General features: G+C 40.3%; 3 gene segments (V, D, J or C); 1 reads left to right on the forward strand and 2 right to left on the reverse strand.

Moving 5' to 3' along the window:
• Positions 1 to 2,267: 2,267 nt before the first annotated feature.
• On the reverse strand, positions 2,268 to 3,562 carry LOC127431729 (immunoglobulin kappa variable 4-1-like). The segment is given in 2 exon segments: positions 2,268 to 3,244; positions 3,342 to 3,562. Coding segments are annotated over 2 exon segments (426 nt in total).
• Positions 3,563 to 5,623: 2,061 nt separating this feature from the next.
• On the reverse strand, positions 5,624 to 7,303 carry LOC127431740 (immunoglobulin kappa variable 3-20-like). The segment is given in 2 exon segments: positions 5,624 to 6,953; positions 7,084 to 7,303. Coding segments are annotated over 2 exon segments (357 nt in total).
• Positions 7,304 to 7,548: 245 nt separating this feature from the next.
• On the forward strand, positions 7,549 to 9,038 carry LOC127431672 (Ig kappa-b4 chain C region-like). The segment is given in 3 exon segments: positions 7,549 to 7,557; positions 7,654 to 7,705; positions 8,568 to 9,038. Coding segments are annotated over 3 exon segments (378 nt in total).
• The last annotated feature ends 3,522 nt before the right edge of the window (positions 9,039 to 12,560 follow it).

A 12,560-nucleotide genomic window follows, 5' to 3' on the forward strand; every position in this document is an offset into this window, starting at 1 on the left:
TCAACTAGTTCCTGCAATGCTTCATCACAACGAATCACATTGTAGCCGTTAAGGTTATTTCTCTCCTCTATGGAGAGACGGAGGACAGTAGCAACTACATCTTGCAGTGCTGGGTCGACTAACCTCTGTGGAGCTTTAGCTCCAGTCACGCAGTGCGATTGGGGACTCATTTTACTGGGGCCGTAAAAATTCTTGTGATAGTGGCTCTGACAGCTTATTGTTTTACAGTTGATATAATGCTAACACAAAAGCACAGTTGAGAGGCTTCAACCTGTGGCTTACGGTCTACTGTTATGTAAAGTGCAAATTTCACTGTGTTCTCTCTTTGGTGGACTTCAATGAAGTGACTTGGCACCTCTCTGTAACATTTAGATGAAAGCGTTAGGAGTTAAATAACAACAACAGCAGGTTTTAAGCAGACTATAGTAAATTTACCAACCCCTAATTCACTCTTAAGAGCACTTTCACACCACACTGGCTTATGTTTGGCAAGTTTTGAGAAGTAAATTGTCAAACAGAACCAAACTTTGAAGTAAGGATTCAAGTTATTACTTTGGATTCTTATGCATACACACTGTGACAGAACTGGCACATAGGATTCCTCACATGGGGCACCAATTATTATGTAGGGCTTTACTGGTTGTTTAGATCAGTGTTACTATCAGAAATAATTAATAATTACTTCTGTAGTTATTAATCAATATTTCAATTAATTAATTGCATCTAACTCATTAAAACCTCATATGGGACTCCAGTAAATGTAGTGTGCTATGTTTAGGAGCAAGTTTGGTTATTAGCAATAATTAATAATTATCAAAGATAATTATTAATTACTAAAATCAATAGAACATTGATGAGAATCAATGTTAGCTTTTTTTTAATCCTTTAAATCAACAATTATCAAAGATAGTCGTTAATTGTTAACATTGATGAAACATTCATTCAAATTAACACTAGCTTATTGATCATTCAAATTCAACAATCATCAAAGATAATTATCAATTATCAAAAATCAATAGAATATTAATAAGGATTAACATTGACGGGGCACCACCCTGAAATCAGGGACTAATAAACGAATATTAAAACAGTCACAATATTAGATTGTTTTCTTAGGAAAATCGGCATCCGAAGAATATCGATTTTCGGGGGCAAAACAATGAATGAAGGTTTGAATCCGAGCACTGACATCCCGTCAGCATGACACAGGTGTATGCAAAACAAACCAAAACACTTCTCTTTGTAATATAAACAAAGGTTTATTTATGCAGTAATATCAATTAATAATTAATACAATGCAGTCAATAAACTTCCGACTTACAACTACAAACTAAACAGTGATATGATTAGATATGGAAATAAAAAATAATCCTATAACACATAAGGTGTGTGTGTGACAGAGTGTGTGTGTGTGTGTCAGTGTGGTTAGTGAGAGAGAGAGAGAGAGAGAGAGAGAGAGATTATTAAGTGACAGCCCAAAAGCTGATTTCGTGATAGCTGGAGAGAAAGCAGCCGTGTTCATCACTCAGAGACGCGGTTTTACGAGCGGGGCTCATAAAAGTCCTGCGTTATTTGACTCTAATGGATGAACTCAGTTTTTGTCTCACCCGCGATGGTGAAAATGCACAACAATCCAATTTGGTTGGACCACAATACAGCAAAACAAATTTGTGATAATTAATACCCTGAGTATTAATAATGAGCGGACATGGCGGTCTGTAAACTGTACAAGCAAAAACCTTGAAACACAAGAATAACACACTATAATATTCTATCTCTACCCAGACGTAACCTCTTACTTGAATCGCATGAGGACACAGGTAGAATGTGTTTTCCTCCGTCCTTTAACTTTGACCCAGTTCCTTGAGGCTCGGGTGATGACGGGAGGCCGTTTCCTCGCTCTGTCGGTGGGCGGTACGGCTGTTGATTCTCTGCGGGCTGGCGGAGATCTCAGAAATGTCGACTTGACTGAAGATGGAAGAGAAATCTTTAATCTCTTCACTTCTGTAGGCAAACGGGTGAAGATGCGAATTGCTCGGCGGTCTCCTTCGGATCTGTTAGAGTGTTCGGTTGAACACAGAGTAATCTCAACTCGTCCAGTGAGATGGAGATTGTATGGCTACAGTTTCAAGTCGGACATTACTTCCTTATGCCACGAGGTTGCACCGGAGAGCAGCAAAAAGCTAAGTCTGTATTCGGTGAACTAAGTCGTTGGAAGCAAAATCTTTTAGCATTTCAGAATTATTTGAACTCCTGATGATGTCATGTTTGAGGGACGTTCTGTTGTGTGCCTCATCCAATAGGAGTTGAGAGCTCGATCCTTTAGTGAGCAAGGCTTCCTGGATTTGTAGTCTGTTTTGGACTTCCTTTGTTTGATTTTGGCGCGATTTTTATCAGAAAAATTTACGACTTAGAAGGTGGGGGCTTGAGTTATGTTTTTATGACTGTTAGGCCTGCCTTTGTCTTCTATCTGAATACATGAGGCCCAACATGGGTCTCCCACTTCGGGTCCTGTGAGATTGTAGTGCCAAGGAAACTGAATGACTCCAATGTTGCCACAGTGCTGTTCAGAATGGTAAGGGGGGTCAATGTTGGGGTGTTCCTCCTCATCCACAGTCCACAGTCATCTGCATTGTTTTTTAGCGTGTTCAGCTCCAGGTTGTTTTGACTGCACCAGACGGCCGGCTGTTCAACCTCCCTTCGCTATGCTGACTCTTCGTCATCTCGGATGAGGCTGATGACAGTGGTGTCGTCTGCAAACTTCAGGTGCTTGACAAAGGGGTCCTTGGCGATGCAGTCATTTGTGTAGAGAGAGAAGAGTAGTGGGGAGAGCACACATCCCTGGGGGGCACCAGTGCTGGTTGTACAGGTGCTGGAAGTGAATTTCCCCTGTCTCACAAGCTGCTGCCTGTCTGTCAGAAAGCTGGTAATCCACTGACAGATTGATGTGGGAACAGAGAGCTGGTGTAGTTTAGTCTGGAGTATAGCTGGGATGAAGGTGTTGAAAGCCAAACGCAAGACCACAAAAAGGATCTAGATGGAGTTCCAGACTGGGGGGTGCTTGTATAATATATGAGGAGTTTAGGAGCTTCTCCAGGTTTCTGTAAGTACCAGCTCAAGAGGTATCCCACACTACTGTGCCGGTAGACATCACTGCTGGTTTTACAGTTTCTTTTAACTTCTTGTCCTGGTTGAGCTGCTGTTGTTGAGGGACTCTGAGTGACTGTGATCTGTCCATTACACTCTGAAACACACAAATATATTATTAAACAAGAGACATTTTATTAACAAAGTATATTTGACAAATAAATGAACTATCATTGAAAATAAACTCTACAAACTTTGAGCAAACACTGTGAGTGTCCAGATGAAGATGATGATGAAGGTCATTGTTGTTGTGTTGTGTGTTGATGAAGATTGTGTTGTGTTCTCAGTCATGAAGTGTTAAACTCACAGCACTATAAACACTCTCAGATCACTGAAGCATGTGCTGATTATGTAAAGACATGCAAAGGATCTTCAATAGTTTATACTGCTGTCAGTCTAATATTCACTGTAATTCTGTGTCATTAAACTCAATGAGTGAAAAACACTTCAGCAGTTCTGGAAAATGTGCAGCAGAAATCAAGAGTAATGCAGAGAAGTCAATAATTCACCCAATGTCACTTGAGGAGATTTTGTTCATTCCTCCTCACAGATCTCCATCAGCTGTAAGATGTTTGAGGGGTTTCTTGTTTGTTCTGTCTGTGTTTATCCCTCTACTGCATTTCTATGAGGTTTACATCTGGACTTTGACGTGAATCATTTCATCACCTTCTAAGTGTTTTTGTGTCATTGTCATATTGTAGGTCCACATACAGGTAAACTTCTTTTAATCTTCAGTCTTTAGTCATATGAGTCTAAATTAAGAAGTGTGAATCTCAATGTGAAATGATCCATTACTCTGAAGCCACTGTTTTAATTGATAATAAATTATCATGACAACTGAGCCAACATCAATAAAGTATCTATGATGGGAAAGGTCAGAGGTCATCTCAAAGGGCAGTGGGCACATCAGTCAGAGAATATGCACACAGATCTCTAGAGACTCAGCCGCCCTGCTCTGTCTGCTCAGCTCATACTCTCCACAGGGGGCGCTGCTGAGCTGAACACTGGTAGGGTCAGAGGTCACAGAGGAGGTTCTGACCAGTGCAGAGAGTGAACAGGACAACCGCTGCAGGAGGAATAGTTTCCTGACCCTCAGCAAAGCATGCTGGGAAGAGGCAGAGCTGTTCGTCTGCAGAGTAACTCATGATGGAGATCTTCATAAAGTCTCGTTCCACAAGAGTCGCTGTTAAGAGCGTTGAATGATGATGTTTCTCCTGAAGATGAGCCGTATCTGAGTGTCTCGCAGCTCCAGTGATTTACAACTGAATACTGAAAGAGTGTCGATTCACTGTGTGATCTTTCAATGTGTTGTGTTTGTGTTACATTCAATAAAGCTTCTGAACAAGTTACATTTGACTTAAAGTGCATCATTAATCAATCTGACTTTATACTAAGAGAGAAAACTGAATGTAGTATGTTTCATGAAAGTCCTTTGGGAGAGATTTAGGTGTTTACAATGTCTTCACTGTTTGAACAGTTCTGAAAAGATGCATTTACTGGTAAAACTAAATGAATCCTCTTGTGGTTTGAACATGGTCACTGGAGACAGATCTGATCTATTCTGAGAGAAACAGAATCATTCCACACTGACAATGCAAATGTGATTTTCACCTCACACTCTCAGATTCACTGTTTGATTGGTTAAATGATCTGAACTGGAACATACCAGTTTCACTTCTGCTGAATGGAGGGATTCGTCTGTTTCGAGGTTGTTTGCTTTGGATTTTATAACAAACTGTCTGAAAACTTTAATCTGATGAAGAATTGGAGGTCACAGTGGAAGATAAATGACATGAAAAATCATAATCTCATCAAAAACGATTTACTTGTATGAATAATAATAATAATAAAAAAATAATTTTACTCCACTGGTGTGTGTGTGTGTGTGTGTGTGTGTGTGTGTGCGTGTGTGTGTGTGTGATAGTGTTTGTATGAGCAGTTGAAGTATCTTTCAGTGTATCAGTGCAGTCTGACTGACAGAGGTTTTTGTACGACTCTTTATCACTGTGTGAACACATCTTTACTGTTGATGTAGTGATAACTCTGACAGTAATAATGTCCTGCATCTTCAGTCTGGACTCCACTGATGGTCAGAGTGAAATCACTATTTGTATTAGCAGGTCAGTTTTGACCCAGTGGAATTTAAGCTTATAAATCATTAATAACCTGATGGTTTTCATCTTAAACAATATTTTACTGTAAGTCATTTAATAACTTCTTAACTATTCATACATGTAAATAGATGTATATTTTTGGCACGTTAATTGACAAATATAAATGTTTTTTTTTTTTTTAAATATGACATTTATTTTAGAACTTATAAAATGTAGAAATTCTTTGACATAAAAATACACATTAACTACAGATAAACTAGTGTGATACATGTGAAGACATATTTATCAACACATAATATTTTATTTGGATATAACAATATATAAAAGTTATATGAACATCTCATTTGAGAATTACGAGGAAGTTCGTTTAAATTACTACTAACTCATTACTGCTTAAAACAACACGGTTGTCAAAATGTATGAACCCAGCATATTCTTTTTCTAACACAACAACATTAAAAAAACATCAAAACAACTAATACAACCCAACTATTCAACATCAATACTACTTTACTTTGTCTCTCTCTGTTGGTGTTGTTTGAGATGTTCAAGCCACTAATGAGCTTCATTATGAGGGTTAATTAGTGGAGGCAGATGGTACAGGTTACTGAGAGACTTCAGTTTGTGTCTTTCCATGGAGAGAGGAAGAAGTGTTTGACTGTGAAGTGAATTGTAGTTCTTTGATATTGAGTGAAATTGTGCTGTGTGACTGAGTGTATTGAAGGAAAGTGTGTGATTGTGTGTTAAAAAGAAGAAGAATAGAAAGAAAGAGGGAGGGAGACTCTTCTTTATTCTGTTGGATGTGTTCTTCCATTTTCAGAAATGAGGAGTTGAGTGTCTTGAAGAAGAATTGTCTCTCTATTAGAGTTAGTTTTGATATCTGTGCTCTTGACTCTCCTCAAGTCTTGTCTTAAAAACGCTCCTGAAAAATCACTTTATCAACACACACACTCGATCAAACAAGAGACTCCAGCACTAGATGAATCTATTTGAATACCTGAAAAACATGTATGTGACATCACCTCTCACTTTATATGAGCCTGTCCAATTGAGGGGGTGAAACAAGTCAAATGTTTAAAGTTATGAATTACATTAAAATATGACATCTGTGAAAACAAATGTTTTATGATTGCATGATGCTGTATTCACATGGATAGCGGTCAGTAAAGTTTAAGACTAGTGTCATATCAGCAAGTAAAACATAAACCAAAAATTACTCAATTTATAATAAAATGTGTCGTCCAGTTTCATATGTAGTGTTGAGTGTGAAATATCAAAATCAAAAACTTTGTGTCCATGTCAATTTATAATGTAACATTCAGAGAAACTGTTTCTGTATCAGTAGTTCCTCTTTCACTGAAGGAGGTTTTTGTACGACTCTTTATCACTGTGTGAACACTGGACCACTGTGATAACTCTGACAGTAATAATGTCCTGCATCTTCAGTCTGGACTCCACTGATGGTCAGAGTGAAATCACTATTAGATCCACTGCCACTGAATCTAGATGGAGTTCCAGTGTAGCGGCTTGTTGCATAATATATGAGGAGTTTAGGAGCTTCTCCAGGTTTCTGTAAGTACCAGCTCAAGTAGGAGGTATCACTGCTGGTTTTACAGTTTATTTTAACTTGTTGTCCTGGTTGAGCTGCTGTTGTTGAGGGATTCTGAGTGACTGTGATCTGTCCATTACACTCTGAAACACATAATAAAATAAAGAGAACTTTTCAATATTATTTCACAAAAGCTTTTTGACCCTTGAAATAATAATAATAATAATAAAAAAAACTTTTACATTTGTGAAATGAACTGAAATAGATTCTCACCAGCAATGAAAAGCAGTAGAGAGCAGATAATGAGAGCGTGTGCTGTCATCTTTACTGTGAATGAGTGAGAACTGAAGGAACAGTGATGTTGGTTTGACAGTCCTGACTAACAGACAGTCTGATATTGTGCTTTAATCAGAGGGGTGGGACACACATTCAAAACTGTTTCCTCTCACCAGAAAATGTGACCGTTACAGGAGAACAGCAGAAATAAGAAACAATTACATGTCAAATTACATTCATACATTTCAATCTTTATCTTTTAGTTATTAATTCCAATTGCTTGAAATTCGAATGATTTTTGCTCATTGTGCATATATCTCATGAGCATTCAGTAGATCAAAGTAAATCAAATGAGTTATAGAGTGGAGTTATTACATTCTAATAAACATGTTGTATATCATTTGGAATGTAATATGTATCTTTTTATTGTATTTTTTAAACAGTAGTTGATCACAATATGAAATGAATCATGTTTGAATGTGTGTTGTGTAAAGATGTGTTTGTGATCATGTGTTTAAAGTGCAGTTAGTGAAGCGCTCAGAGGTTTTTGTACAGCTGTTCTATTAGTTTGTATCACTGTGGTACACTTTCGGCAGCGGCACCAGACTGGATGTTGGCAGTAAGTAAATCATCAAATCATCATTTTAATGTTATATGTGTTTTTATAATGTGGAATGTGTCAGTTTTATGTTGAATTAACACACATATGAGTTCATTGATTTGTTTCACTTTTTTAAACTTTCATGATTTTTATTTATATTTCTTTCTTTATTAATAATATCTGATTAGACAGATTGAATAATTTGGCTGTTTTTAAAGAAATGAACGTGAACTTTAAAGACACTTAATTTACACTTTGTCAGCACATGTGAATTCGTTGCTCGTACAGAAGTGAGATGTTATTCAGTTTTTGTAGCTCTTAAATGGCTCTGTGTTTAAATTACTAACATTATCAAGAGTTCATAAAAATGCTCCTTCAATATGAAATGTTTCTTAATGTAATATGTAAGATATAAAGTTTTACTGTAGGAATTCTTTCACCAAATTAACTGTTAAAAGTTCATCATTGTACAGAATTTTCTTTTCTATTCTCTTGAGGTTGGGCAATGTCTTTTCATAGTTATTTCTTAATGTAGAAAGATACATTTATGAAGGAAAAATATTCTTCAACTTTTGTGTAAGTCTAACTGCAATCATATAAAGATATGTGAACTTTATTAATAATTTCATCAAACCGTCAAACTGACATCATTTTGGTAATTCAGAGTCTTTGGAGAAAAAAAATGTTCTTTATATGAGCGAACAGATCAACATGAAGAAAAAAACTTGCAGATTAATGTTGAAAGTTTTCAATTATATCTTTAAAGATCTTGTAAAAAAAAAATATTAAAATATATAATTTACTAAAGTAATTTCTTTTGTATCAACCTGGAGAAAGAAATCTTTTCTTCTTTTGAAGTTGTCTATTGTGTATTTGTCAGGCATCACTCGTCCTAAAGTTAGCGTCCTGCCGCCCTCCAGTGAAGAGATTTCCACAAAGAACACAGCAACACTGATGTGTGTGGCCAACAAGGGCTTCCCCTCAGACTGGAGCCTGAGCTGGAAGGTGGACGGGAGCAGCAGGTCTGAGAAGAGCAGTGCTGGGGTCCTGGAGAAGGACGGTCTGTACAGCTGGAGCAGCAGTCTGACTCTCTCTCAGGAGGAGTGGATGAAGGCGGTCACAGTGAGCTGTGAGGCCAAACAGAAAGACCAGCTGTCAGTCACTGGAGAAGTGAGGAGAGATCAGTGTTCTGAGTAGATCCTCTGGATTCTCTTCTGCTCTTCTCACTCATGTCTCACATGGAGACTAACAGTGGCCTTCTATTCACACAAGTATATGTGTGCTTTTGTCTTTCAGTGCTCATCCTCTCTTGTCAAAATTCAATAAACAAATAAAATATTCAATTATTAAAGTTTCCTGTCTTTCTTATTTGAAAAGTTGATTTATTTATATTATTTGTGTCATTTGTTAGTTCAGTTAGTTCACATTTTATAAATAAACTTCACTCAGTGAACCATGAAAACACCTGCAGAGACATTTTGAAACAAGACTGTGTAATCAAATTAGGAAACTCAAACATATGGTGTTCTCAGTACATGTAACCATTTATGATCAGATTTTGAAATGTAAACATTCAGGATCTAGCATGATTCAGAATGTTTCAAAGATTATTTTGTGTCCTTTAATGAAAACAAGTAAATCTGATGTTTTGCACAGAGTTAACATGTTTTTTTTTTTTTTTTTTTAAGTGTTCATGCTATTACAATGGTGAACATCTGCTGATGGAGCTGCTCTATTCTGAGAGGAACACAAGCACTCCAACCTGATGATGCAAATATTTGAATTCAGTTTCACTGTTTGACTCTTTATTGTGTGAAATGAGACAGTTTAGTTTGACTAATGGAGAGATGAGCTTTGTTCATATTCATCAGTTTACACTGAGTCTGATCTCAGCAGTCATACTGACCTTATGAATGTTTCAATCAACTATTCAAAACTCAATATTAGAGTTGGGGTACTCGAGTCCGAGTCTCGAGTCCAGTTTTAATGGACTTGGACTTGTCATGGACTCGGATGCATTTTACTCAGACTTGACCTGTATTTGAGCCTTTGGGACTCGGGACTTTTTTCCGAGTCCAACTGAGTCCATGGCATGTGATTTGTGATGCAATGAACAAAATAAATAAATAAAAATAATGAAACAAAAATAAATGGACACTCTGTCTGCAAGCAGTTGTATCATCCCTGATGTCGTACACTGTAACAAAAACAAAACAAAAAACGTAAAAAAACGGTCAAATGTCTGGTAGCAGCGGCTGCCAAACAAAATCCTTTAAATTAAAGTAAAATATCCTTATTCAAATAAAGTGCAAAAACAATAAATTGACAGAAATTTTCATTAAAAAGTTTTACAGAGAAACACCGTTATTTTACAGGTATTTCCTGATTTGTTATGATCAAACACCTTCAATTAAGTGATGGCACTAAAAGTTCTACAGAGAAACACCATTATTTTACAGGTATTTCCTGATTTATTTTGATCAAACACCTTCAATTAAGTGATGGCACAAAAAGTTTTTCTTGGTTACTGTTGTAACCTCCGTTCCCTGATGGATAGAACGAAACGTTGTGTCGATGTAGTGACACTAGGGGTTGCTCTTTGGAGCCCCAAACACCTCTAATCTTTGAGAAAAGGCCAATGAGAATTGGCGAGTGGAATTTGCTTGCCACTCCCCCAGACATACAGGTATAAAAGGAGCTGGCTCGCAACCACTCATTCAGGTTTTGTGCTGAGGAGCCGAGACAAGGTCTCGGCCATTTCAGCGGATAGTACCATGTTGTGGCAAGAGGGACACATGGGGTCCCTATAGAAATGTATAGGGACGCTATCGATATTGTGACACTAGGGGTCCCTATAGAAAAATGGCACAACAGCTGGACCGCGTTACATGAACTGCCGATGCAGGTGCAAGCAATCTGCCGCGTGCATAATCGCAGGTGCATCAGTCCGCACGTAACCTCCCCCAATGCCCCACTAGACGTCATGTAGTTCCCCACATCCCAGAGGGGGGGAAGCGACGTAACTAGCGTGGGAGCAGGCCGCGCCAGCCGTGGCCTTTTCTCTCTGTTTTCTCTCCACAGAGTATTAGATTCGGCTGGGGCAATCTAACGCTATTACACGTGCCAGGGAAGGTGTTCTTTTCCTTTTCTATACTTTCAGGGGGAAAAGACCCCGCGGAGACCACATCCTACCCGGAGGAGATGTAACATGTGGCAATACGTCACATAGGCTCAGTAGCCACACATGGAAGAGGCATGGTGGTAGATCTTGCCTGGAAGGGGAGGAGCTCTACAAACACAGCGACCGGGGGCAGAGAGGGTTCTGCCCAAGGGAGAGGCAGGTCTGCCGACAGGGAGACTGTACCGCTGAAAATACATCACAGAGGGTTACCAGAGTAACTGATACCTGTGGAGCACCTATCGTAGTACAGGGCATATTAGTACCCGTAGTGGGTCCGGCTGCGAATTCCTCAGTCGAATTCACGAGCCACAGGGCTAGGGAGGAAGGACATCCAGGGTTCACGGTTCGTGAACTCGCATGGGAGAAGAAGTGCACGTCTTTGCCTCACGGAGGGGAAGTGGGCCAGTACGGCGCCATGAGGGTGACCTATTCCTCATCCTCCCTGAACTTGCACAGGGTCTGTGCAAGTAGGCTCACTGGGGGGAGTGCGTATTTGCGCAGCCCCCGGGACCAGCTGTGTATCAGCGCATCTGGTATTCCCTGACGGGAGCCCCCCTTGGGACAGAGCGGGCAGTGGGAGGATTCCCGGGAAGTGAACAGGTCTACCTGTGCTTTGCCGAATCGACTCCAAATCAGCTGGACCACCTGCTGACTCCAAAGGAGGAGATGGCGGGTGAGTTGCGACATGCAATGAGAGCGTAGGCCGCCTTGGCGATTTATATATGCTACTGTCATTGTGTTGTCCGACCGGACCAACATATGCTTGCCCTGGATCAACGGCAATATCCTCCGCAGGGCAAGCAGTACAGTCAGCAACACGAGGCAGTTGATGTGCCAACACAGCCATGGTCCTGTCCAGGAGCCAGCGGCTGCGTGCCCGTAGCACATGGCACCCCAACACAGCTTGGAGGCATCTGTGGTGACCACGACACATCTGGACACTTGCTGTAGGGGGACTCCTGCCTGCAGATATGCAAGGTCTGTCCAAGGGCTGAACAAGTGGCGGCAGAGTGGCGTGATAGCCACACGATGTGTGCCGCGGCGCCATGCCCATCTCGGGACTCGAGTCTGAAGCCAGTGCTGAAGTGGTCTCATATGCATCAACCCAAGTGGCGTGACCGCCGCCGAGGATGCCATATGCCCCAGAAGCCTCATATAGTGTTTCAGTGGAACCGCTGTCTTCCACCTGAATGACTTCAGGCAGTTCAGCACCGACTGCGCGCACTCCCTTGTGAGGCACGCTATGATTGAGACCGAGTCTAACTCCATGCAGAGAAAAGAGATGCTCTGAACTGGGGAGAGCTTGCTCTTTTCCCAGTTGACCCGAAGCCCTAGATGGTTGAGGTGCCTGAGCACCAGGTCCCTATGTACGCACAGCATCTCCCAAGCGTGCGTTAGAATCAGCCAGTCATCAATGTAGTTGAGTATGCAGACGCCCACTTCCCTTAACGGGGCAAGAGCTGCTTCTGTGACCTTCTGCGAGGGGACAGGGACAGGCCAAAGGGGAGGACCTTGTACTGATACGCCTGGCAATCGAAAGCAAACTGTAGGAATGGTCTGTGACGAGGTAAAACCGAGACGTGAAAGTACGCATCCTTCAGCTCTACCACCGCTAACCAATCTTGATGCCAGACGCACGCCAAAATGTGCTTCTGCGTCAGCATCTTGAACGGGAGTCTTTGTAAGGCCTTG

The sequence above is a fragment of the Myxocyprinus asiaticus genome, chromosome 41 (genome assembly GCF_019703515.2).
Source record: "Myxocyprinus asiaticus isolate MX2 ecotype Aquarium Trade chromosome 41, UBuf_Myxa_2, whole genome shotgun sequence".
Taxonomy (NCBI): Eukaryota; Metazoa; Chordata; class Actinopteri; order Cypriniformes; family Catostomidae; genus Myxocyprinus; species Myxocyprinus asiaticus.